General features: G+C 42.9%; 2 protein-coding genes across 2 annotated transcripts in view; one reads left to right on the forward strand and one right to left on the reverse strand.

Moving 5' to 3' along the window:
• REEP3 (receptor accessory protein 3) overlaps window positions 1-15,516 on the reverse strand; it is a 28,688-nt gene extending 13,172 nt beyond the window's left edge. The window contains exons 1-2 of the mRNA XM_081190973.1: window positions 15,328-15,516; window positions 2,182-2,254 (exon numbers count right to left, since the gene is read on the reverse strand). Of these exons, the coding sequence (XP_081047099.1) occupies window positions 2,182-2,254; window positions 15,328-15,359 (105 nt within the window). The 5' untranslated portion in view covers window positions 15,360-15,516. The remainder of the gene's footprint in view (window positions 1-2,181; window positions 2,255-15,327) is intronic.
• A 74-nt stretch (window positions 15,517-15,590) lies between these two features.
• Window positions 15,591-27,474, forward strand: part of JMJD1C (jumonji domain containing 1C) — a 123,690-nt gene continuing 111,806 nt past the window's right edge. The window contains exon 1 of the mRNA XM_081190799.1: window positions 15,591-15,681. The gene's annotated coding sequence lies outside the window, so the exon portion shown is untranslated. The remainder of the gene's footprint in view (window positions 15,682-27,474) is intronic.

Genomic DNA, 27,474 nt, shown 5'->3' on the forward strand with positions numbered 1-27,474 from the left:
AGACAGCCTAACAAGACCAAAGCATATGCTTGCCTTGTCTCCTAAATTCCTGCCTAATCTGTATATAGATTGTGTTGGTTGAAGTTCTACTAGTAATTAACAGGTGATAAATCTTTGTTTTTTAAAAAATAGTTTGTGCTTGCCCTTTGAGAATTTGAACCACAGTAAAGCTGTAGGGAAAGTCTCAGATGCAAAGCTGGGAAGCATTTTAATTAATTTTTCAAGCAAGAATATACAACTTGTACAAAATGTTGTTTTAAACTTTAAAAACCACTTGGTATGGGTCACAAGAATCAAAGACCTTTAATCTTCCTAGATTGGAGAAGATTTGTCAGCTCTCTGCTATCTCGGATAAGGCTGTCAAAGTGTTTATTCCCTTGTAAGACAACATCCAAGGGATGGAAAGAGCACCTCCAGAATAGTTCCTATGTAATCTCACTTTCAAGGACATACAATCTGCTCTAACTAAATTTGTCAAAGTTTAATGTTTTGTGAAGGCTGTGTGGAGAAACCTTGTTCTCAACATGATTCAACCAAGGTGATAACAATTCTGACTCCCTTGTTTTGAAGGAGAGCTTCAGATCCCCATTTCTCAAACTGGAAGGTGCGTTGTTCCTGAAGAGGAATAGACAGCTGCATTGAAAAAGACATACAAACAAGCCCACCCGCCAAAAAACACAGAAACCAAAAAGAAAACACCACTAGAGGCAGAAGATCACATATTCCAACTCATTCAACTACATAAAGACTCTCATAAAATTGGACATAATAGAACTTAAGAAACTGCATATTTGCACTCTTCCAATTTCAGTCAAGGCACACATTGGAAATAGTTACCTCATTGCCTTCCACTTCAAGTTTAACTGGTTGTAAAAGAACAGATTCTAATCTTATTTTTTTCATAAGCAGGAGACATGAAAAAGTTTATGCTTAAGTAGGTGAACAAAGACCTCTTTCATTAAGATCAACTAAGGCTGCAATCCTACACATTTTTCTCTAAGAGTAAGCCTGAATTCAGCGGTCCTTGCTTTTGAGCAGAAATGTAATGGATAGGTTTGCACTATAGAAGTTTGAGTCTTACTTCCACTGACTGTACAGCGCACCTATTCAAAAATCCAAATCTTGGCTAGGCGGAGTCTTCCTCTCCCCGCAGATGGGAGAGTGAAAGAGGGAGACACACGACCCTCTAGGTCAGTGCACAATGTAATAATATGCAGCATGGCTCTCAGCCTTCCTAAGGTGGGTTGGCTTCACAGGAAAAGTATACCCTATACCACAATTAAGGTTGGCAGAAGGAAATGTGCATCAAATTAGGGAACAGCTGACACTGTTCCCTACACAGTGTTCTCTACACTGACGCACTCAGGTATGAATTAGGATCACAAGGTGTTACAATAAATTATTGTCTGCTGTTCACAAACTTGTGCAGTAGCAGTATATGAGACGGGATGGAACCACCCACTCAGCACCAGTGCTGCTGCTGATCACCTCAGTGGGGCTGGGATATGAAGGCAAAAAGATTGGGACCATGCAGTTGCCCCGGTGGGACTGCCATCATCAATCCAGCACTTCTGCTGGTACAACTGCTCAGTCTCGGTCTCACAGCTGTCATGTCCCAGTCAGTGTTAGAAACTAAGATATGAAAGCTAGGGGCTAAATGGAGCTTAAACCTAGGTTATGGGCACCGCAATCGAGTGTCTAGGCACACTTTTTTTACAAGAAGAATGCAAAGCTGAAAATGAATGAACTGCAGCTAAAACCTTATGTTCATTTTTCACATGGTCTAGTCCTCATCTGAAGACTGCAAAAAACAAAACCATACTCTCCCTGCCCAGCCCCTAATATTCTTATGAGGGTCCCTTCTCCAGTCTTCAGAGAGTGGCTGGAAGTAGGGAGGCAGAAAAAGGTCCTCCTTTCTTTCTAGCAGTAGCAGTTTTAATCTGAAATCTTAGGTGCAGTACTGTGCCCTGAGCTTAGAAGCTGCTTGCATAAATGAAATCCCCTGTAGCAAAACGCGCCTAGCACAATGGGAGTTTCGATGCTGGTCCCAGCCCATTCAAGTGAGCAGCAGCATCACCAAACATACTACTGAACTTGAGACCGTATGACTTTTGATGAATCTGTGTTGTATCACACCACAAATGCAACTCAGTAATACAAAAATAGTGCAACAAAACTTACGTATTCCTTCACGTTTTTTGTCTTCACAGCTTTGTATGAATAATATGCAGGATACAGCATTCCAAAAACCAGCCTGTTGAAAAAAAATAGAAGTATTTAGGTTTGACAAGAAGGGCACAATAAATAAACAATGAATCTGTAATATTGCATGAGAAAGAAAAAGAGATAAACTGGTTTTTCCAGTCTCTTCAAAAGCAAACTTTGACAACACAAGATAACCTAATGAACAACTGCTTCAGTTAACAGGACTATCCCATCTGAAGTCTGTATGAAGTTTATTTCAGTGCTAACCTATGAACCAATCTTAACAAAAGTTCCAACATAATCCTGTCTATGGTCTCTGTTTATTGCACTGGATTGGCCTCTGTAATTGGCCCTTCTTAACTTCAATATGAAATACTTCCCAAATATTATTTCTTTGGTCAAAAAAATGGTTGACTGGGGATTGTCTTTGATGCAGATCTTTAAGGTTGGCTGCTTTGATTAAGAAGGAAGTATTTCAAATTCAGTCATATACACATTTCTTGTTCTGCATAGTGAGTTTATTTTTAAAAACCTGAAAATATTGGCAAACATGATTTAATCTATTAGACTTTTAATACAGATTACCCCATTACACAACCTGCAGTAAGACTTGCATATTTGCCATTCCTACAGAAACACGCTTACATTTGGATTTTCCCCAGTGGCTTTTGCATTGGGAGCTAAACCATTAAACTGGCTGTTGCCAGCAGTGCAAGTGATTTATATGACCTGCAGAGCTCTTAAGGTAGAATTTAATGGGTAGCACAACAAGAATATAAAAGTTTTACCTATTACACATAACACTTACAGATAGAAAACAGAATAACTACTTTGAAGCTCGACAAAACACAAATCTTATTTGTTTAAGCCATGACTTAGTTAAAAATCAGCTTCATTAACTACACCCCCCAATCCCCTCCAAACTGGTGCCAAAGTTTTGCAATTGTTTTGCAGCATTTTGCAGCACAAACCCCACATTTTGCAGCACCCCCAAATCTGAGCAATTGATACTCAAAATGGGGGTCATAGGTATCACCCCCAAACCCAACATTCTCTGTTCCGCAGTGCAAACCCCATGTTTTGCAGCCCATCCCCCAAAAACACAGAAAGCAATACAGTATATCAAACTGAGGCTATTCCAAACCAATGCAAAAGTTATTGCAATAATTCTTTCTACAGTACCCTGAAAACTGTTTATGCTGGGAAATGATTGCAAAATTTTGCTACAGGTTTGGAGGGGACCCAAATTTCAGCATTTGTAGTTAAGGAAGCTTCGTGAATGTGCTACAACTACAAATAACAGAAATGCATGAAGGTAAACAAATCTGTTCATCTATTACTTAACATATTTGGCAAAGCGAAAGGTTTGGCTCAGGGAGCTTTCTTTTCCTTTCCTGCATGTCTTCACAAATATCTCTAAAGGGCAGAGATTCTAGTACGTTACAGCTGTGTATGTACACACACACACACTTGCCGCAATTATTCACAGAGGTATCAGGTGTACTCTTTGGTAACTAGCATATATAGCAAATGTAGCCCTATGAGAGATTATTGTCTGTTTATCTAAAGACTTCGGTACTCCAAGCTAGTTGGATGAATGAAGTATTTCTGTAGGCATAAATACTCATACAGTGGTACCTCGGGTTAAGTACTTAATTAGTTCCAGAGGTCCGTACTTAACCTGAAACTGTTCTTAACCTGAAGCACCACTTTAGCTAATGGGGCCTCCTGCTGCTGCCATGCCGCTGGAGCACGATTTCTGTTCTCATCCTGAAGCAAAGTTCTTAACCTGAGGTACTATTTCTGGGCTAGTGGAGTCTGTAACCTAAAGCGTATGTAACCTGAAGTGTATGTAACCCGAGGTACCACTGTATTTATATTAACTATTGTATGCACTGTAGCAAAGGCTCTGGGATTATTTTTGAAACATACTAGGGGCAGAACTACTGTAAAATAAGCTATATCACAGTTCGATTAACAAAACATCGTACAAAGACAAAAAATGCTTGCTTTTTATATTGAAGACACTACGTTGACTTTTAGCTGGCATTAAATAAAAAACCATTTTCAGTCAAACTGTTTCAGCTGATTCTAATTATATTACACACTGCTTTTTAATTAATAGACTTGTTTACAAATGTACATAGTGCCATTTGAGTTCATGGTTGTTTTATTTCTCCAGCTTTATAAAACACAGTGCTTTCTCTGGAATGGAGACAGAGATTTCTAAAAAGAATATACATTCATCAAATATAATAAATATTTATATTCAAATTGAAGTGTGAGGTTTTAAGTATCTAGTCATTCTACAGCATGCAGTTCTCTATATACTGAACATGTTAATGCGGGTGCATGAAAGCACCTTGCAATGGAGATAACTGTGGCAGCAGACGAACCAATAACAAGGTAGGCACACAATCATGGCAAGAAACTCAACTGTAGATGTGAAAGGGTTATTATACCAGTATCGCATTCATGTCTTTGTAAAGTTAGGTTAACTGAATTTATATACTGCTTTCCACAACAAAGGTCTCAAAGTGATTTAGAACCAAGGAAAAATGCAAGGTTGTATTAAATGTAGAAATAAGGAGATCATACTGTCAGTGTAAGCATTTCTCGAGGAGAGTTTGGGAAGGGTGAAGGGTTGCTTGGGGGGAGGGAGAAAAAAGTCCTATTGTGCTAGCATAAGGTTATTAGATTTTTTTAATGAATCCGGGGACACTTTTCAACTTCCTACTAAATTGATGGATTTTGTCAGGGGACTGATTTGTAAATCCGGGGACTGTCCCCAGGAAACAGGGACCTCTGGTAACCTTATGCTAGCGAGCATAGTTGTGCTGGTTCAGCTAGTAGAATGATTTGGTTGAATACAACCCACAGTAATAAAACCACAGCTTTAATATATTAGAAGCAGAATTAATAATACAATATCATATCATAGGTGTTGCCCAAAGACTTTGCCTGGTGCCAAACTAGAGAACCAGTCTGTTCTCTCGTTGCCATTCTCCAGACCTCTCTTAGAGGTGGCTCATAGAGAAGGGACTTAGATGATGACCTTGGTAACTGGGTGGGTTCATACAGGGAAACACATACCTTTACATATAGGGTCCCAAGCCTTATAAGGCTTTAAAATTCAAAACCAGCACTTGAATTAGGCTCAGAAACAGAGAGTTATCCAGCACACTCAGGCCAGAATTTGTGCTATAGCTTCAAATTTGGAAAAACAAAATGCCACATCCATCAGCCCAGACAGGAAGACGGTTGACCTGCAGGATGGGTGACAGCCCATCAGAATTCCTAATATTTCCTGTTTGCCCAATGAACCAGCACTGAACCAGCACTAAGTCAAATAGGAAGCCTAGTGAAGAAAGAAGACAGCAACTCTGACTGAGCCAAACACTAATGTAACTAAGGGCATGTAGGGAAGACAAATGCCCATAAGGAAATGTGCCCTGTTATAATGTAATAGAAAAGAACATTCCTCATGCAATCTACTGTAGTTCATGTTGTGAGTCTCCAAAACAGGGGATCCATCTCCCTAGTAAGGTTATGTTAGCGTGTGCACTTCACCAGAATAGTCAGGCTTTAGGAATCACTTTCTTTCAATGAGGAAGTGTTTTTCTAAACTCAAATAGCTAGATACTGTTTAATACTTGGTTGCCATGGCAGTCTGGCGAAACATGCTTTAAATCACCAGATGGCTGATCTTTATACAAAGCAGGTACTGGCAGCACTCCAGTTCTTTTAAGTATTTCCTAAGGCATCCATGTCTGTAGAAAACAGGTCTACCGCAAATGTATGCAATAGTTCACCAGAGGTAGATTTCACATAATGAAATATATGCACTATCCATTTACATTCTTCCCAAACATGTTCTGACAACTGGCCCCACCCACACTAGACACTCAGGTAAGTTCAAGGATTCCATACACCTTACATCAATACAGCAGTTTGCCACATGAAGAGAATAAAATTAAACATAACAAGGTTTGCTTCTGGTAAACCAGGACCAACTAGGACTTTTAAGATTAATACTGGGCTCCTTTAAAAGAAAATGCCATGTTCTTGATGCACTGGCTAGCATTTTTTTTAAAAATCACCTTTGTGATTATGGCAATTATAGAGGTGTATTCTCCCCACCCAACATGCATATCATGAGAGATGACTAATTCCGTAGGACATTAAGATATGTTAACTACTCATCTTCTAATCAACAATTAAATATGCACTTTACCAAAAATCAATATAGATGTCTTCCAGGATACTGAAAAGCATAAGTTAACATTCCAAGCAGGAAAAAGCAGGAAAATGGACTTTCATTCTTCAAAAGGAAGGACGAGAAACTTATGGCCCTCCAGATTTATTGAATTCCAATCCCCATCAGCCCTAGACAGCATGGCTAGGTGAGGGTTGGTGTGACATTGAGTCCAACAACATTTGAGGGGCCACAAGTTCCCTACACCTGTTTTACAGGAACATTCCAGTTAAAAAATAATTTCAAAAATTAGACAAGAATAATCTTAGCTTGCAATCCTACCAAATAAAAATTACAATTGATTACTTTAATTTGCGGGGGTCAATTTATTAACACTAACACTAAATGCATAACCTACAGTGTCCACTGTTACATTGGAGGCAGTGATCAGACCTACTGACAGTGATCCCGGGATCTGAATCAGGAATCTCAGGAGCCAGGGCAGTGGCCTAGCTTAGTGAACTACCTGGGATTGATTGAATGCAGGCCTCAGATGCTCTCCAAGCACAAAATGGAATGGTGCATAATGTCAGCCCTGGTCAAACACTCTCCCCTTCCCTAGTAAGAGCACATACTAGGCCTTGAATCAGATACAGCCTCTCAGCCCTGACCTGGCTCTGACATTTACTGCTGATTACTGGTTGAGATTTGTTTACCTGCATTAGTCATGTGCATTTCCTTCTTAGGAGCTAATTCAACAGAACAAAAGCACAGGGTCAATGCTTTAGGAATCAGCTGGGAATGATAAACAAAGAAGAGGATGCTACTTATTAACAAAGTGACCAAACCATCAGTGTGATTCAGCTATCCACATATAAACTTCAGTAGGACTAATGAACTACAGTGGTACCTCAGGTTACATACGCTTCAGGTTACAGACTCCGCTAACCCAGAAATAGTGCTTCAGGTTAAGAACTTTGCTTCAGGATGAGAACAGAAATCATGCTCTGGCGGCACGGCAGCAGCAGGAGGCCCCATTAACTAAAGTGGTGCTTCAGGTTAAGAACAGTTTCAGGTTAAGTACGGACCTCCAGAATGAATTAAGTACTTAACCTGAGGTACCACTGTATTAAAGCACAGAACTGATGAAATTTGATTTGGAACACTTTGCCCAGTTTCAGCAACCCATTTCTGAACATTTAGGATACTGCTATTCTATTACCATTTACATTGGAAATAGAATATAGCTTTCCCCAGGACCTAGAAATGGGACACTTAGGGCAAAGCCTATTAGTTTTCCAGACTGAAACATTATTTGCTATTTCATTCTTTTTAAGTCTTCAAGAGCTATTGTGGACTTCCAAAATGTTACCAATTACATCAGTTGGAGGAATTCATCATCATCATCAAGTGCTTGCCACATTGCTTCAATTGCACCACAACAGTTCATAATGGATAAATTGATCCAATGTGGCAACACTGGCAAAACATCAACTTTTTACTGAGTCTATAAGCATTATAAGATACAGATGTTAAGACAAAAAGAATAGTGAGCAACTACCATAAGCAAAGTTGAAAATAGTTGTTTCCAGCCTTACTATTTCACAACATTCATCTCTATCCCACTACCTAGGGGGATAAGCAGAAGAATGAATAATGAGGTGACTGTGAATGGTTCAAGTACACCAAGCTCTACTTCCCCAAAAAACCTGGGTCCATAAAAACTTTTTGCATAGTTTGGGTCATCTGTAAAACTTAAAGTTATTGCAAAAGTGGAACCACATATGTAAAGAACCGAACAAGTTATATCGTTCTCCCTAAGAAAATGTCTAGATCTGAAGTCAAGTTTTTCAGAAATAATTTCCCCTGCTGGCCTTGGTACCAGCATCATTCTCCAAATCAGGAAATAACACTTCTGGTAGGTTGCATGAAGTTGCCATCTTCCTTTTAAGGATAAGGGTAGACTGTGAAGTAGCATTGAGCCTTCCTATTTTGACAGCTTCTCTAGGAGATTGACCTTGATTTACATATGCAGAGACCATCTCCAAATCATCTGGAAGAGAGGCAAGTTCTCAAAGAGTATGGAAATAGCCTCTGATATAGAAAGGGCTAAGAACACAGTAAAAATCATAGGTAGCAATGGACTAGGAAAAATCTCTACAGCTAATTGTGAGAAAGGACACAGATCTCTCTCTTTAAAAAGCAGTGATCACATCAAAACCTTTATCCATCCATAATGCCACTTTGTTACAGTACAGCTTTGACTTGCGTTCAACAAGATCACTGGATATTTTGCAGACCCCTATAGCAAAATAAAACACAAGGTTTTTCCTTGTGTCACAGCCTTTCCCCCAGCAGTTTAGAAAATACTATCTTGTGCATGTTGAGCTTATAAGTCTGATTTTTTATTCCCAATATTTGCATTAAGGTTTTAAACAGCAACTCTTTTCCGAGTATTAGAAGAGCACATAAAAGACAGATTTGTGATTGTACATGCAATGTTCTCTGCCTGGCACTCTTGAACAATTGTCTGACAAGCAGCCAAAACACCACCAACAAAGTGCGATTGTAAACAACTTCCTAGCCAAAAAGATAAATATTGAGCTCCAAATATATAGAAAAACTATTGTTCCTGATTACTCTATGGCACTCTTTGCCACTCTAATAGTGATACTATCTCTCCCAATAACAGTTACACTTAAACATATTTAACTTATGCACATTCAGCTTTATGTGCATGGCAAAATAAATAAAAAGAGGCCAGAGTTCTGGGTAAAATGACTTTGGCAATCCCATCTGCCATTAAACCCAGTGGGTTTTGACTATATGCCGTTTTGACTTTTGGCGCAATCTCCAGAACATAACCCCGTAACTGGGAAGGCACAGTTTTTCACCATTCCTTTGAGCCTTGTTTCAATTCACATAATGAAGAATCAATTAATCTTTAGAACTCTTATTCATGCTTAATGGAAGAGCATTCTATAGCTCAAGAAGAAGTAGCATTTTTGTACAAATCTACTATCAAAGTGCTGTACTGTCAATCTCCATTTATCACATATATTAGATAAAGATGACTACCAATACTTGCTCTTCTTTTATAAATGTATGAAAGCAGGCATTGTCAGGACTATGTCCAAAGACTTCATAGACCTTACAGCTTCAGAGCAAAAAATAAATAAAAAATTTAAAAATCTTCCAAACATGGTTGACATGAGGGCCAAATGCCAACCACTTTCACTGGCTGGAACAGAACTAGCATCGCTCTGCACAGCAGAATCCTTCAGCAGCAATTCTGCAGATAACTGTGGGACGGATGTTACACTCATGTACAGCGATGCCCACTATCTCCCATTCTATCAGAACAGAAGAAATGACAGGCATCTTACATCATAGGACAAATATCCCATCAGCCCAGTGCTTCTACTTCTTCCTCTCAGTAGCAGTTTGCTAGCATGTCTTGTTGCCAAGAATTCTAGTCACAGCATCCCTTGAAATTCCTAGTCCACAGACATTGCCTATCTATAGCAAGTCATTCACCTACGAAGTCCTGGGATATTTTTCATGGTTCAGTGGCATGATTTGCCTTGGCAACAACAGATGGGTCTACTTTTAAAACATATATAAATACTGAAGATTGATTTTAAGGGACAACTTCCCTCTAAGGAATTACCTACTTAGATTTCCTTTTTAAAAATCTAGCTGCTCTCTGAATGCTGCTTTTGTTTCAGTTCTTAAGGCTACAAAAGTCACATTATACAAACATGCTGGCAGTTCACATTAAACAGAGATGCAGAAAGATTTTTTTAAATGTTAGGGCTATTCTAAAACATTCATTCTTTAAACAGCATTTTAGAAAGCTGGATCCACATGAGTGCATTTTTGTACTGGAAATACCCTTTTGCTGCCAATGAAAACTTCTTTAAAACATTACACCATTTGAAATACAGAACTCATAGATGTGTCTTTAATCCAACCCAACTGCAATTCTCTAAATGTCACCAACTCCACTACTTAAAATTAAAGAACATGCAAAGATCCTTCTGGTTATTAATTACACAACCTCTCTGTTGCTAATTTTACCGGCTCCTCCTTTTACACCCCTTCATTACATACTTCTACCCACAAGCAGGCTTCCAAAAAATCTACTTTGCCACATCCTCTGGTCAAGTTAAGAGTCAGCCAGTCTTCCTTCCAACTTTGAAGCTGCAAAGGTAGGTGGGGATTGCCTGCATAGTTACACTATTCCTCACCATATCCCCAATTTCCAAGTTGGGTAGAATCATAGAGTCAAAAGGGACCACCAAGGGTCATCTGGTCCAACCCGCTGCTATGCAGGAATCCAAGCTGAAGCTTATTTGTCAACTGTGTGGCCAAGGAACCTTAAAAACCTAGGCCATGAAAGTTACCGTATTTTTCGCCCCATAGGACGCACTTTTTCCCCTCCAAAAATGAAGGGGAAATGTGTGTGTGCATCCTATGGGGCGAATGCAGGCTTTCGCTGAAGCCTGGAGAGCAAGACAGGTTGGTGCGCACCGACCCCTCTCGCTCTCCAGGCTTGCGGACAGCAGCCTGCAGCCCGAAACCTGAGGAGCGCAGTGGAGCACACCCCGGGCTTCAGGCAGCTCTCCGCAAGCCTTGGGAGCCCGGAGCGACTTCCCGCCGGGCTCCCAAGGCTTGCAGACAGCAGCCTGCAGCCCGAAACCTAGGGAGCGCAGCGGAGCACCCCCGGGCTTCGGGCAGCTCTCCGCAAGCCTTGGGAGCCCGGAGCAACTTCCCGCCGGGCCCCCAAGGCTTGCGGACAGCAGCCTGCAGCCCAAAACCCAGGGAGCGCCGCTGAGCAGCGTGCCCCAGGCTTCAGGCAGATATCCGCAAGCCTGGGGAGACCGGCGAGAGTTCCCGCCGGGCTCCCAAGGCTTGCGGATAGCAGCCTGTTCTGGGGGCTGGGGTCGGGGGAAGCTCGGGCTTCCCCCACCCCAGCCCCGCGCCTGGGGGGGGAAATAATTTTTTTTTCTTTATTCCCCCCCCCAAAAAATTAGGTGCGCCCTATGGGCCTGTGCACCCTATGGAGCGAAAAATACGGTAACTCTTTTTGGAATATGTAGAGTGTACTCAGGGTTGACACTGTAGTACTCTGGAGAATGAGCACATAATGAATCACCTAGCTGGTGAGATCAACATGACTCCTAGAGTGGAGATCAAAACTTATCTCATTCAGAAGCCTGCAGTAACACATCTTGGACAAAGTTCCAGAAATGAGACAAGCCCACACACGCCTCTAAATATAAGCCAACAGGCACAACATGGGTGAAAGTCCCAAGATTCTCCCAGACACTGCTAATATTTAGTTACTAAAGTTTTTTTTTAAAAAAAGAAAGCTTTCTTCGTCCTAAAAAATGCCTCTCGTTGAAAGGCAAGGTTTTTGAATTTAAGGTTTCATAAACGTTAACTTTTACTGAATGAACACCTTACTCAACACTTATATTTAGTAAAAGGAAAGTCATGTACTATTTGTGTGTTACTGCACAAACCTGCTAAAACCCTAGCTTTAGGACTTGAATGCTACCTCCCAGCTGTAACCATTCACATTCATCAATATGCTCAAGGATAGACATATTTCCATGTGTTAATGTTCCCACTATTTGGCCATTGTCAGCCACAGAGCAAAAACAACAATTCTCTTTGACACTGCCACCCCAAGGACCCTCCTTCCTTCCTTCCTTTATTAACAACCATACCAGCAGCTACTGTTCTTTCCACTATTAAAACCCATTCAACTGGGCCAACTGTTGCCACAATAGATCAGATTTCTACTCTTCCAGTTTTGCTTCCTGGGCTGTGAAAGCAGCAGAGAAACCTCCTGCAGAAAAACAGACACACTTTTGCTATATCATCCTCAGGACTCTTGCTTCCATGGAAGCTTCTTGGAAGAAGAAAACTAAAAGGTCCACAGTGTGTGCATGAACTAGAATGCAACTACCATTTAATTTCATGTGTAAGCTCTTTAAGAATTCTTGGATGGATGCCACCTGGAAGCTGGTGATGTGTCGGCTTTTAATTCATTAGTAAGCCCTAGAACATTGTCTCTTCTCACCAACATTAGCTTCACTTCCTCATTGGGTGGAATTCAACATCATGCTCATCTAATAATTCAATCTACCCCAAGATTTCAGCTTGCCAGAGAGAATGACACCCCCCACCCCTGTGCTGTTCAGGGGGATCTCCTGACTCCTCCCCACAGTCAACTTGGGGGGGGGCACACAGGAGAAGGAAAGGGGAAAGCCCTGTTGCTCAAGCAGACATCCTTGCACAGGACTTATGGTGAAATGGCTGGTTAGGTGAATTCTGCCCATTTTGTTTACTTTTAGTGGAATGATGTTCTAATCTAATTAAATTAAGCATGCACTGTACATATACAGTATGCAACGTTATTAGGTCTTTGCTTCTATTGTGCTAAAATTTAAGGAGTTACAGGAACCACACAGACTAAGCAGAAAGGAACGGCTGTTCACCTTAGGCAAATGAATTGCTACTTCCATAATTAGTCACTACGGATGTGCAGTTGGGAGGATAATTTTTAATGTAGGCTTGCAAATTTGCTGTAACCTGCAAAGCTATTGTACACATGCACCAACAGGAGACCAATATTAAAGTTGAAAGACTGATTTAAAAGGAAACGTTCACAAACTCTTGGATAATGCATACCTTCAAAGCTGCAACTGCTGCCACCTTCAGTCCATATATAATTTAGTGGATCTGATATAGTACTGCCTGCTCAGAAACGTTTCCATGAGATGACAGTTTCATGGTTGTCTGTGCAATTTCCACCTCATACCCATCATTACAGAATTCCAAATATCTGAAACATGCCTACTGGTTGACTACATGCATTTAAGAAGATATATTTACCATTTAATTGCTTGCTCACATGGCAGACACTCTCAAAATGCCTGGTTTACACCACAATTTTATTCACTTCAAGTGTGGGCCTCATAAGGCCACATCATTTTGCCCTTTGAACTCGAAAAAAGAGTACTTAAAAAAAAGGGTTGTTTGGTGTTGTCGGGGCCAGAGTTCTCTGCAGCAAACAGAGACCTACTCTTTTCCAAATCATAGCATGTGTATGCTAATTTATATGGCTGACATAAAACATTTGATTGTTTTTATACCACAATTTTAAAACAGTCCTCAGAATAATAGGCACTGTTTGTTTTTTAAAAATCACACTGTATTTAGAAATAAATTATAAGGGTTGCCAAATTAGTATTTAAGCTGCCACAAGATTGCCATTTGGGACTGGAACTACATTTACCAGATCACATTCTTATAACCACTACAAATTCTTGTTAAACTCGGCTAAAATCACTACAGCATGCATTTAAAAGCCATTCTTTAATCACCTAAATGTCGAAATAAATGGATAATATATGGGATTTCTCAGAAAAATATACCTTCTTTCAACACTTTGCCCAATGACCAAAAAATGCTAATCTTTCAATAGGAAAAGTACACTTTATCTTTTCAACTACGGCCCCCTCCCCCATGATGGCAAAGGTATTTCTGATAAAAACACAAAATGGTGTATCCAAGGTCCAGCCAAACCCATCACTTCAAGTCTCTTTGTAGGCACTGGACATTCATCTATCTCCCAATTAGTTTCTAAATTGTATGAATTTAAGCAAACTGACAAGGATGAAGACCTGGCACTGTTGGGTCATACTCATCAGTAGACCCATCAGTATTATACTAATAAAACCTTGTTTTTTTTATAAAACGGGGGGAGATCTACAAAAATATAAGGAGCTTCTCGTTTACAGAGTATCACTGCACCATGTTTACAAATAAAACTTATGAGCCAGCAGTCACATAAAAGCTTGTTTAGAGTTACTGGCTAGGGCTCAGTCCCCGGTTTTCAATGACAGGGCGAAGCTCTAGACAACAAAGGTGGCTGTGGCCTGAAGCGTGCCTTTACTGTTTTTAGTGTGGTGTTTTAAATAGTTGTGACCACCTCTGGATCATAGAGTGAACAGGAATCATAATCAGATTTTTAAAAGATGACCATTATATAATTTGAGTGCCACCCAATGACCACAATGATATACTGTATACACATATCTAAAGCTGAGGGGAAAGAGTCTCTAAAGTTAAACAGGCTGCGTGATTGCCCCCCCCCCCCAATCTGAGAAATAAAAAACTGCCATGACTCCAGCGCATCTCCTCCTCTCCTTACACAACATGCCTTAGGGATGGGCTCAGTAGGTAGAGCACGATAATCTGAATCTCAGGGTCATGGGTTCGAGGTTCCTGCATTGCAGGAGGTTGGACTAGATGATCTTGCGGCCCTTTCTTACTCTACAACTCTGTGAATCTATGATCGCACGTGAGATAAGGCAGCCTCTAAGCCAGGCATGGCCAAACTTGGCCCTCCAGCTGTTTTGGGACTACAACTCCCATCATCCCTAGCTAATAGGACCAGTGGTCAGGGATGATGGGAATTGTAGTCCCAAAAACAGCGACACCGAGAGCCAAGCGGGCTGCTCCCTGCGACTTGGAACTCGCAAAATCCCCGCGTTTGCCGCACCGAAGCCTGACGCTCTCAGGTGCACGCGGAAAGCCGCGTAAGTTAGGGGCGCGCCTAAGAGCACGACGAGGCCCATAAGGATTGCTTTCCCTGCACCCTAAAATGGCCATGCGCTGGATGTGGGGACCGGAAAGGCCCACTTCGCTCCACCCCAAGTATCAAAGCAGCAGGAAGTCCCAGAGGGCACTTCTATCACCCCCGCTGTGCGCGCAAGCGCAGTAGCGCCGCATTCTTCTCCTCCTCCGGCCCCCACAAGCCTCAGCGGCGAAGATGCCTCCCCCACCCCCAGCACAAGTCTGAGGGGAAAGTCCGTTGGTACCGGTCCCTCTTGAGGCCCCTCTCCACTTACACAACGACTCGGGAGATGATACACGACACCATGTTGCCGCCCCGGTTCCGTGGGCGCCGCTTCTACCTTTAACCGCCCGTCAGTCTGTCCGTCCCGCCAGCCGGAGCCCTGCCTCTCCTTCCCGCTCGCGACTTTCCGCCGAGCCGGGCACCGAATGGCCCCGGCCGCTTCGCCCGACAGACACAGCCTAAGCCCCGCCCTCCTCCCGCCTCGGGCATCACAATAGGCGCGGAGGCCGCGCCTCCCCATAAACGGATTGGCTCGCGCCGCCCCAGCCTCATTCGCCCGCCGCCTGCCGTCGAGCTGGGCTGCAGCGCGCATGCGGCGCGCCTCTGGACGGCGAGGAGCGGATGGGTATGTAAGGAGCCGCAGCTATGCGCCGGCGCAGTCTTTTTCTCTCCCCCCCCCCTTTGCTGGCTGTGTGGTGGCTTGTAATGTAGGCTGTGCTAAACCCCTTTCCCGTAGGGTCGCATGAGTTATTTATTGCTTTTTGGAGACGGGGGGGGGGTGGGGGAGCCGGGTTAGTTTGCCGCAGCGTCTCGTGCACCTTAAAAAAAAAGAGAGAGACTTCCCAAATGTTTATCTTGCCATTAAGCATCCGATGGAGGCGCCGCAACAAATGCAGCAACCTTTCAGGTGTCCCAACACCAGGCCCCGGGTGGCTTCTGCTCGTGGTTCGTTGCTTTGCCCCGTTCGCGCCCCTTCTTCCTTGTCGCTGCTCTTGAAGCGGCCCCCGGGGATAATCTTAGCGCGATGGATCCGCGTCGCTAAGGCTGGAGAAAGCGGCGCCTTCGTTTCCGCACGAGGCTCCTTTCTCCTGGAGGTTGTTTTCTTCCCCCAGCCGCGTCAACGTTTCCACCCCACCCCACCAAACTGCGGGGAGGAGGCAGCCGATCTTCTTGGGTGCGGCTGGAGAGGTGAAATTGGAAAGCGAGGAAGTCTTGGGAAATGCCACTTTTGCACACATTAAGCTCTGCGCGGTGTTGGCCTTGTTTGCTCATCTTGCGCCCGAAGCCTTTTCCCCGCCGCAAAGGTGTCTCTGACGTAGCCTTCGTTAAACAATCGGAAAGCCTTGCTGATCTGCCGCAGATCGGCCAGAGATCTCCCAGTAGATCCTGATCCACCTTCTGCCCGCCCCTGATAAATGAAAATGGTGACAGCATCCTGGAATGACTCGTAGTTTCATTTCTACTGAACAGTTTCAAACGGTCAAATATATGCAAGGATACATTTGTTTGGCCCTGGATTTGGGCATAATTTGCAATGGAAGTGTTAGGCATTAAATAGTAGAATGGGGCTGAAAGAGGGGGAATCGTAAGCATTGGTACACACAGAGGACAAGGAGCAGCACTAGATCTTTTTTTGATGTAGTTTTATGAAATTAGTGAAGAAATATACTGAGACATACAAATCCCACATGCTGGCAGTTCTTGCACTAGTAATTTCTCCTCAAATATAACCTTGTGCTATGTTCCGAACTTGGCTTCCTTCCTCCTATTGTTCAGTTCTGTAATCCTGCCAATAAATAATGTGTGTTGTAGTGTGGAAATAAATAACAACTACAGATCTGCCTGTCTGACAGGTAATGAAGATGAGTGTACTTCCTAAGCTTCTTCAGGACATGTGAAATCCTGCACTCTTTTCTGCAACTGTACTTTTCTGATCAGATACCAGATAACCCAATTCCAAGTTTTGCCTGCTTTTTTTCTCTTCAAGGGCCACGCATAGCGCCTTTATCTATCTTACTTTTAAGGAGGACTCTCTCATAAGGTTTCTGACTCTTAGATATCTTTTTTTACAATCCAGATTTGCAAAAATAGCAGGAAATGATGTAATGAAAGCTTGAAGCTGCAGCGTGCATGAACTGTGATTCATGGAGGTGAATTTTGCAAGCATGATTGCTATGGTGAATTGCCCACCCCTCCACCAGTTTTAGCATAAGGGAGCAGAGGACCCCTAGAACTCCCAGAGTCTGTGATTTAGCAGACTTTGTGCTGGAGTGTTGTGTCTAGAAGGTAAAAATGCATGAAAAGCAAACTTTTGAGGTTTCCACTGTCGACGTCAGTGTTTTTTCAAACAGTGGTCTGGTCTGCTGAGCAAAGGTGGCCATGAGACAGAGAAGTCTGGGTGGGAGGAAGGAAATATGGTTTCCCTACTCTGAGGGCAAAGATCCAGAGGAGGAGGTGCTGAGGGAAATTAGGTTGTGAAATAAAAAGATAGTTGAATATTTACTATTAATAAGTAAATAAATAGACTGGGAATTGAATGGCAGGGGATAAAATAGAGTGTTATGGGAGGAATAAATGCATGTAAAAGGACCAGGGAAGTGTGTGTGTGTGTGTGTGTGTGTGTGTGTGAGAGAGAGAGAGAGAGAGAGGGAGGGAGCTCGCAGTTATGGGCGGGGGGAGATAATGTGTAAGTTGAGTGTAGAAGGAGAATTGGGGAAGATACGGGTATGGGGATGTAAAGGGAAAAATATTTTTTAAAAAAAACATTTTCCAGCAAATACTTCCTCACATTGGGAGGCTGAGTCAGTACCTCCACAGCTACAAGGAAAATATTGGCAAATAATTTAGCAATTTTTAAAAAATGTAATAAATATGTATAGGAAGTGATGCCAGCTGATTATACCAAACTGCCACCATTCTGTGACTGACTTAGTGAGCTGGGAGAGTCTGAGGCAGAGGGAAGTGCAGATCAGGCAAAAAAGGCAGAGATGAATGAAGAAGCATGGGGGTTTCCCCCTCCTGCTGTGACAAACTCCTCTCCCCCTTGTCACCTAGGACCAAGGAAGGCATGAAGTGGGAGGAGCAAAGGCAGGCGTGCAGTCACAGTCTCAGATTGCTTGGGGGAAAACCCTGGAGAGGAGGAGACTTGGGTAGCTGCGGGAAGGCAGAGACCTTTAGTCTCCACAGCTGCCTCATAGGAGCAAGACATTTGAAGAGAATTGCTGTGTTCATTAGGCCTGGCACACCTGTGCAGATCCTGTTTAAATAATTAACTTCACCTACTCGGTGTGATCCACTGCGAGCTTCCGGCAGATAGATTAGGTAAATATTTCATTAAGAACATAGTAAGTGTTCTGCTGGATCAGGCAAAAGGCCTATGTCTAAATCTCTTTCCAAGCCTTCCAGGATAGTTGCCATTGTTACATATTGTGGGAGCGAATGTGCCTTCTTTTGATCAGCTAATTGGACTGTATTTGCTTTGCTTCGGGCAGGGTGTATGTGAGTCCAGGCAGGGTGTGTAGGAATAGTCAGAGAGATTTCTGGTTCTCTGTGCAATACCTACAGAAGTTGCAATGTCACTAACAGTGCCACACTTGATTGTCTGCCTGAGGCAGCAAATTGCCTGTTGCTTACCTTTGCGTTTGCCATCTTAAATTAATGTGAGAGGGTAGAAGGCAGGTGAGATAAGAAGTATTTGACTGCAAATGTTAAAGTCCTGACTGTAACAAGGTGGTGAAGTAAACCAGAGTCCATGGCACTCTAGGGAGGTTTGCTTATTAGAAAGATACCTGTTATGTATTGGGTTTAAGCGCAAACGGGCCTTGACCCAAATGGGTTTCACCGTGGGGTTGAGCCATAGGGAATTTGGGGGTCCATTGTACAAGCTCAGGGTTCCATCAAAGACTGATGGAAACTCCTGGCAGATCGATTCAAAATCTGCCCCTCGGAAAATCTGATTAAGCCCTGAAATACCTAAGCCTAACGGCCCGAACCATGCTAGGCCTAGAAGGCTAGTGAATGGGCCTTCAGTTATGATGAGGTTCAAATTCTTGGTGTACTTCTTAAACTGGACCTTGAAGGTGCCCATCCCCTTTAGCTGGATTCTTTTTCTCTGGAAGTCCCATAGCACTAGGGGACTGGGTGGAGAGGAGGACCGCCATTAGGGTAAAGCTCTTTCAGAGTCTATCTTGAGTTGTACCCTAAGCTTATTGGACCCCGGGGAAGAAAGTTGAAGTACCTGGCTGGAGAGGTGGACTGTAAGTCCTCTATGTAGGCCTCGTGGACATGTTGCTTGGGTCGTGCTCTGGAAGTCTTGGAGTGGCAGACTCGACCAATGTGCCCAGTCTTCTCACAGCGGCGACATGTGGTGTCCCAAAACCTGCATGTCCGACGCTCGTGGTTTTCTCTGCAGCTGGCACAGGTCCCTTGAGGTGCGTCAGATGATTGCTGGTTCGATGATGTGCTTGTAGATTGGGAGCAGTGGTGTTGGTCGGATCAGTCCAAAGCTCAGTGGACATCCTCATTGTGGGAATCTACGGAAGAGGACCCGTCTTGCTGGATGTGGTGAGTTCTTCTTTCAGTACGTCGCTGTGGGCCGCCTCGTGGGCATTATCCTTCTCAAAGGCCGTGGCCATATTCATTGCTTCCATCATCATGAAGTCATCTTTTGCCAGCAGCTTGCGGTGGAGACGGCTGTCTCGCATGCCACTGATGAACCTTTTGAGAAGTCATTATACAATGTCAGCGAATTGGCAATACATCGCAATCGCCCAGAGTGCTGTGATGTATTCACTCGCTGACTCTTGCGCTTGTTGCTCTCTTTGTGCAAAGTCGTAGCGGTGGTGGTTCTTAGTTGGCTGAGGCGCGAGGTGCCTTGTCATAGCCTGTGTCAGTTCATTGAAAGTGCATGCCTCTATGTCCCTGGGTGCCATCAGACCTTCCAGTAGAGTGATGGCGGAATTTCCTAGCACCGTCAGTAGCACATCCACCTTGTCTGCCTCCCTAGTGAAGCCTTGTAGTCGGACCTAGCTCCTTATTCGGCGGAGCCACTGCAGCCATTCTGCAGGATGGCTCATATTGAAGTCCGATGACAGCCAACTATGACTGGTGGCCATCCTCGGACCTGGAGCAGTCGCTTGTGCAATTGTGGGTGGTTGCGAAGACGTGGCAGGTGCGGTCTCATTTCTGGGACTATTTGCTGAGTCCAGCGTGGCAGCGAGGTCGCGCTTACTGCGAGGCGGCAGGCTGTGGTGCGCGGTCTTGGGCCTCGGCAGCCAGCGGGAGCTCATCAATCCCACCTTCGTCGCCAATGTTAAATGTTCAGAAAAAGTCAGAAGCCCAAGGCAGTATAAGTTCCTCAACTACGTTTATTCAACATTTGTCAGCAACAACAGCTCACTCATAGGAAAACAAGAACTGAACTGACTGGACAACACAATAATAATGCTGAGCATGAACTGACCATTGACAGTTGACAGTGCATGCGCTTACTTGCCATTAGAACGTTCGTCTACCAACGCTTCTACAATTGGTTAGAACGCGCTTTGTAACATAAGAAGTGTTAAACCCAATACATAACAATACCCTTGAGTGGCTATAACAGGGCATCAGATATAAGAGGCCAGGACAAGGCTTTGGGCCAGGAGAAGGTATCTGCAGCCATGGGAATGGGAGCTGAGAGGGTATGCTGATCAAAGAGGTAGGGAGGAAAGGAACAGCTTAAATTGTTGGTTGTCAGAGCAGCTGAGAGGCTGTAAAAAGAGCTCTGCTGGATCAGGGCAAAGGCCTATCTAGTCCCTTGTTTTGTTCCCATGATGGCCAACCACATGCATATGGGAAGCCCTCCAGCAGGACCTGAATACAATGGCCCTATTCATACTTGTGTTCCCCAGCAATTGTTCCTCAGTGGCATACAGTCTCCGATACAGGAGCCAATAAAGAGAGCCATCATGACTAGCAGCAAATGATAGTCTTAGTTGTTTTTTAAAGCTGCCCAAGTTGATGACCATCATTGCTACATCAAATACAGTGGACGCTCGGGTTGCGAACGTAATTCATGTGGGAGGCACGTTCGCAACCCGCATCTCTGCGTCTGTGCACGTGCGGGTTGTGCTTCGGGGCTTCTGCGCATGCACAAAGCCTGATTTAGCGGTTCTGCACGAGCGCCGAAACCTGGAAGTAACCCATTCCAATACTTCCAGGTTTCGGCGCATTCGTAACATGAAAACACGCAACTTGAAGTGTCTGTAACCTGAGGTTTGACAGTAGTAACTAATTCCACAGCTATGTGAAGAAGCACTTCCTTTTGCCAATCCAAATATCCAACCATTTGCCTTCATTGAATAGCCCTGGGTTCTAGTATTGGGAGAGAAGAAGAAAAACTTACCCACTTTCTCTCGATACCATAAATAATTTTATAGTGCTCTAACATGTCCTCCCTTATTTGCCTTTTTTCTAGGCTACAAAGCCCCAAAGGTTTTAAGCTTTCCTCATTGGTGAGTTGCTCCAGCCCCTTTATAAATTGGGTTGTCCTTATCTGCTGCACCTTTTCCAGCTCTGCCTTGCTAGAGTCACAAAATAAAGGTTTCCAGGTGCCTGTGAGTGCTGGAGTTGCTGTGGGATTAATTCTGCTATGAATCTTGCCTCCTCATGCTGCTGTGCCCCTGTAACCTAGGAATCTGCCTTCTAGTCAGATCATTTGTCCGTCTGGAATCAGCTCTCTGGGGATTCAGATTGGGATCTCTCCCGGCCCTACTTGGAGATGCCAGGGATTGAACCTGGGATCATCTGGATTCAATGAACTCAACGCTACTTGTACGTTTAAAACCAGATTATTACAAAGATGATACATACAGTACTCGCAGAAACCAATCCTCTAAAAGGGGTGGGGTTGCATTTTCTTCCATTTAGGAAAAGAGGTGTGCAAAGCGATTAAGCACTAGTCAAACAAGTTTTAAGTTGTTAAACTTATTTTGCAATGTAAGTACATTTACCAGTTCTATGGGTTACATACGCTGAAGCTTGCATGCAGTCAGTTTCTGCTAGAGAGCCATTCTTATACCAAAGTGATGCCCTTTATTGGGGGGGGGGGAGGCCACAAGAAATAGCTTTTGCCTTCATTGCCATGGTAACAGAATCCTTAGTGGAAAGCTGCATTTACATTTAAAGAGACACTTATAAATGTAAACACAAATAGCAATTAGGTGTCAGTTTTGTTACTAAGAGTCTGTCATATCTCATAGAATTTGAGCTTCAGTATAAAGAGGTACAGCAAAAGCTTGTTTATCAAACAGGAATGAAAACAGAAATGCAACTGCAATTATTATCAAGGAGAAAATCAAAGGCTACCTTTGGAATCTGAAAAATAGAAACTCAATTAATTACTTCTCCAGAACGAATTTGGCATTTGTTTCTTTAGGAATGAACTGTAACAGATTTTGACACCTATCTATTTTCAATCTGAAATTATTTTCCTATAAAATAGCAATTTTTAAGATTCCATTAGAAATGACAATATGTTAGTGTTTCTCTAGCTAGAGGGCAGCTGTCCACACCCTGAAGGGAACATCAGCAGGGGCTGTGCAAACAGTTGTATATGCCTTACTGGTACTAGGCTTGTAAACAGTCAAGGCTCAGCATTTCTCAATCATCTTTGTGGCAGTCACACATTGTGTATTTAGCAGAAGTCTTCCTTTTAACACTTTTATACCTGGTTCCTGTGCTTGCAAGATGCTGTTCCTAATACTGAGCCTCTTTCCTGAGAGTAACTGTCCTTATTGCAAAGCTTTTCTGTTTTGAAATGTTGTTTGTTTAAAGTCTTTATATCTTTACTACACAATCTTTATATATGTACCCCGCAGTGGTTTACAACACAATTTAAAACAAAACAATAATAAAATGCACAGTAATCTAATGAAAGGTAATAGACAAATGACATGATTTGCACGGGAAATCACCGTTAAACTAACAATGAAAGCAGCAAAATAAAAACTCCAGTTCCAATGTTTTAAAATATAGCATCCTCCTAATACCATTTTAAAGTACACAGCATTGCAATTCCTGAAATTAGAATAAAAATGGCTTCACCCAGAACATAAAACATATCAGTGGGTACCAGGCATGCCTCTGTTGGGAGGAAGACCCTCATCCTCCCATATCTGGGGTGGGGAGCCTGTGGCTGTTGCTGAACTACAACTCTCATCATTCCTGACCATTGTCCATGTTGCCAGAGGAAATGGGAGTTGGAGTCCAGCAATGTTTAGAGGGCCCCAGAGCTGTGGTTAATAAGTGACTTGACTGCAGAAAAAAACAGGCCTTAGAAATCCTCGGTGTTGAAAGACCTGGTGTTTCCGCCACCTCTCTAGTGCACTTTTCCTGCTTCTGTCTCATTTTCTCGTCCTTGGATCTGCCCATATGCTGCACTATTTGTTTTGTTTTGCTGCCTGCATGCCGCACAAAACAGACAGCCTACTTGAGAGGCGCTTAAAAAACGTGTGTGTTGGGACAGTGGAAGGAGCACAGGAATCACGTGTCATACATTTTGCTGCCTGCCAGCCACAATGAACAATCAGCAGGTAGCTGCTTGGCTTGACAATCTGGAGTGAGGGGAGAAATGCGAGAATCTTCCCATTGTTGTGGTTTTTCTTCTGCTTACTGGCATGTGGAACAGGAAGCGGCTTGAGAGGAATCTGAGTTGAATATGGCAGTGGGATTGTTCCAGGGTTGAGTTGGGGGAGCCCAGGGCAGAGGCCAGAGGCATTGTCAGAATGATGGTGCTAATAAGGATCACCTTTTTCCTAGTTGTTCCCAAGTTGTTTTGGGGAAAGCATTTCAGTGGCATCATTATTATCAACTTTTCCTCTTCCTCTGCTCACAGCAGGGATTATTCCCACGTCGGTGTTTGAGGAGGGGGTCAGCGCAGTGCAAAGGCAGAAATAATATTATTCCCATGCTTCCCTAATTTTGAGAAGCTTGCAGATGGCATTCAGCTTCAAACATCAAACTTATCTGGGCCAGTATTGTTCAATGGCTACTCTAGTGAGTTCTTAAACGTGGGTGTTTTTTGTGCAATTGTATATTTTATTATTATTTGTGACTATGTATGTAAATGGCTGGCTGTAGTTACTAAACATTATTTCTGGATTCAGCTGATTTTTGTTTTCTAGCTTTAATCTGTAGCAGCATACCAAGACTTAACAATGTCTGGAAAAGAAAATGTCTTTTCAAACATTTTTTTTTAAAAACAAAAATAAATCTGAATAGATTTTTCATATTTGAACCATTCTAGGTTTTTGTCTCTTTTCTTTTTCTGCTCTTTTTTGAGGCAGCAGCCATTTTGTGTTAAGCCACACCCCGGCAGCACCAAAATTCCAAATCTGTCCCCAGATTTGAAAAGGTTTTCAACCACTGGTGTAGGCACTACTGACACTGGTCTGACTCGATAAAGGCAGCCTCCTGTGTTCCTATTCAGAGCTACGTTGCCTAGGAACATGGTTAGCACCTCATAATAAAAACTGGATTCGGCCCCTGGCATCAGAAGAGTTAATGGGTTAGGAGAACCTGAAACAACTGGAAGCCAACATTAGCTGAAATGGTCTGTATGAATAATCTGCCATGGTATTTTCCTATTCAGATGCCCTCCACTTTTTAATCACTTCTTATGGGCTTTTCTCTTAACCAGACAGCTGGGAACACACCTATAGCTTTATTTTATTTTGACTGACCTGCCCCTAGTCTTGTCAAAACCCACCCCCAGCATTTTGCAATAACAACTCTTCTCTGTGTGTTTTTTATTTAATCATAACATTTTTGCTAAAAAGAACCTCAAAGCACGCACTAACGGCCTAAAGCATTTGGAGTTGCAGTTTCAAACTGAAGATTTTTAATTAACCCCAGATTAAATTAGTTTGATTGCATCCCACCTTTTAGGTGGAGCCTCACAAAATAGTGTGATCTTATTGTCTGGGGTGGGGTGGAGTGGGGGAGATAATAAAACTTTTACAGGAAGCAACATAACGCATTACTACTCACCCCCATTAAAGTAGATGTTATTTGCATGGCTCAGAACCTGCCTAAATCTATATATCCTTATTTGTTTTATAAATTAGGTTTATAGAGAAAGTTTTTCTCTTTAGTAAGGTGGCGAGGGAGTTAAGCAGAGCTAGAAGAAAAAGCTTCCCGAGATCCTTTTTCTAAAGGAAACATGATCCAGAAAGGAAGGGGAGAGTTCAGCATGGCTCAGTTTCAGGTCTGTAGCTATGGCAGCAGAGTCTTATGGCTATACTGGTTTATTGCTTCCATTTGGTGTTATTGGAGCCTGGAAAAAAAATGTAGCTCCTATGAATGGAGACTATAGAAAACGGAAACACTTCACTCCTTCCCTCTGTGTTGACAGCCTGTTAAGATTACTGCTTTGTTAGGAACTTTTTCTCGACTGAAAGCAGAGGTTTTATGACTTGGGGATGTTTTCAGCTTTCCATTTTTTCTCCTCCTCTTCCCCCAACCCCCGGCATAAGACCAGGATCTCCTCGTGATGACCTGGCAAAGGCTGAAGGGAAAAGTTCCACAAGAGGCCGATTTGGTGGCTGAAGAAAAGGAAATAAATAGTGCCAAAGCAGTTGTTAATGCAAGCAAAATTTCCTAAGCACGCACAGAAACTGCAGAAGTATCTATCAAGCTGGTCATGTTTTGCGTACGGAATGCCTCTGCCCATGTTGCTTTCCAAGAGATGATGGATTGGCTAGCTTATTAGCTGTAGAAGACCAATCTGGTCCAACAGCTTAGAATGTTGGGCTCTAGTAGAGGAAATTCAGGCTACAATTCTCACTTATGAAGCGTGCTTTGTGGCCTTGGCAAGCCAAAACCTTTCAGCCCACCCACTTTGCAAGGATGGTGTGAGGCAAAGTTCTATGCATAGTTAGGTGCACGGTTCCATCAGGTTTGATGAGTTTAGGTGCACCAAACTGCATAGGATTGAGCGGTGCAATTTTGCTCTGCGCTCCTTTGAGGAAGGATGGAATGCAAATGTAAAAAGATAAAATAAAAGCAAGAGGGCTTGGCACTGAAATTATTTTGGTACATGCTGTATCTAGAAAAACATATCAAGCAACTCTGACTCCTCCACCCCTGAATGATGGCTGTGTATCTCCTTATACAATGTTTGCTCAGATGCTTCAGTTTTGCTGTGAACGTAAGGACAGTTACATGGAAATAGATTATAATTAAATTGAGATTTAATTTCAGGTGAATGTACTGAGCACAGTGTTGGGTTGCAGCATTCAAAATTTGCCAGGCACGTTTTGCACCTGGCTGTCTGCCACTTGAGACTAAGTGAAGATGCCTGGCTGCAAGGATAGTGGCTGACGTCTCCACCAACTGGAGGTTCATGCCTGATGATCCTTGGATCTTGACTGTTTTCACACACTACCAAACACATCCTATAGAATTCTGTCCGTTATATTTTATCTGCACAATCAGAATGAATTTCAGGAACCAATAAGTCGCAGTGAAAAATATGACTTTTGCGCCGTCTGGCCCCAAAATGGCGATTAGGCATTCCATGTTGGTGACTGTAACCATGGTTTAAGGAGCCATTTAGTGCCTAGTTTATATACCTGAGTATATTTCTAACACTGTTGGGTTGTAATATTTAGAAATGAACTCCATTGACATCAGGGAACCTTACTTCTAGGTAAATTTCATGTGTGGAGCGTGATACTAAGCATATTTGCTGTGTAAATTCTAGTTCACTGAAGAGAGCTTAATCCTAGGTGCCTTAATCCTGCAAGCTTTAGTGCAGTTGTGACCTCCAAGTTAGATTGGAGAATTAGAGGCAATGTTTGTTCCGTTGTACCTTTGAAACCACAAATTTGTTCTACATAGACTCCAGCCTTCCTTCTAAACCACTCTGCTTCTTGCTCTATAGCTAAAGCTTTTGAGCAGCATTGTACAAGTCATGTGACTTATGGAAACCTGGGGGTGGGGGTTACCTCAGTTTTGAAAGTATTGGTTTTCTAGGCACTTCAAAAGTAGAGTATTATACATACTAAAGTGAAGCATTCCTTATTCAGCTGATAGCATTTACCTATGCAGTGTCTGTTAATGTAGGGTTGCCATATGGTTGAGCTATTTTTTGAGCTATTTTTATGGACATGGGTTGCCACCCAGGTCATTTTTACCAATTTTTGGAAATTCCACCCGGACGCTGTTTCCGCCAGACGAATCCCGTATATGTATGGCAGCCTGAATTAATGAGCAGGGAGGGGCAGCAGTATTTTTCATACATAGAACACACCATGCACCTTGTCCATGTTCTCGAATCTCAGCAGCTGAAATTGGACCAGACTGTACCCTGAACCCATTAATTGATTGAACTGATGGATTTGTGGTATTCAAGTCATGGCAGATGCTAATAACTTTC

This window comes from Podarcis bocagei, assembly GCF_964188305.1.
Source record: "Podarcis bocagei genome assembly, chromosome: 4".
NCBI classification, from domain to species: Eukaryota; Metazoa; Chordata; class Lepidosauria; order Squamata; family Lacertidae; genus Podarcis; species Podarcis bocagei.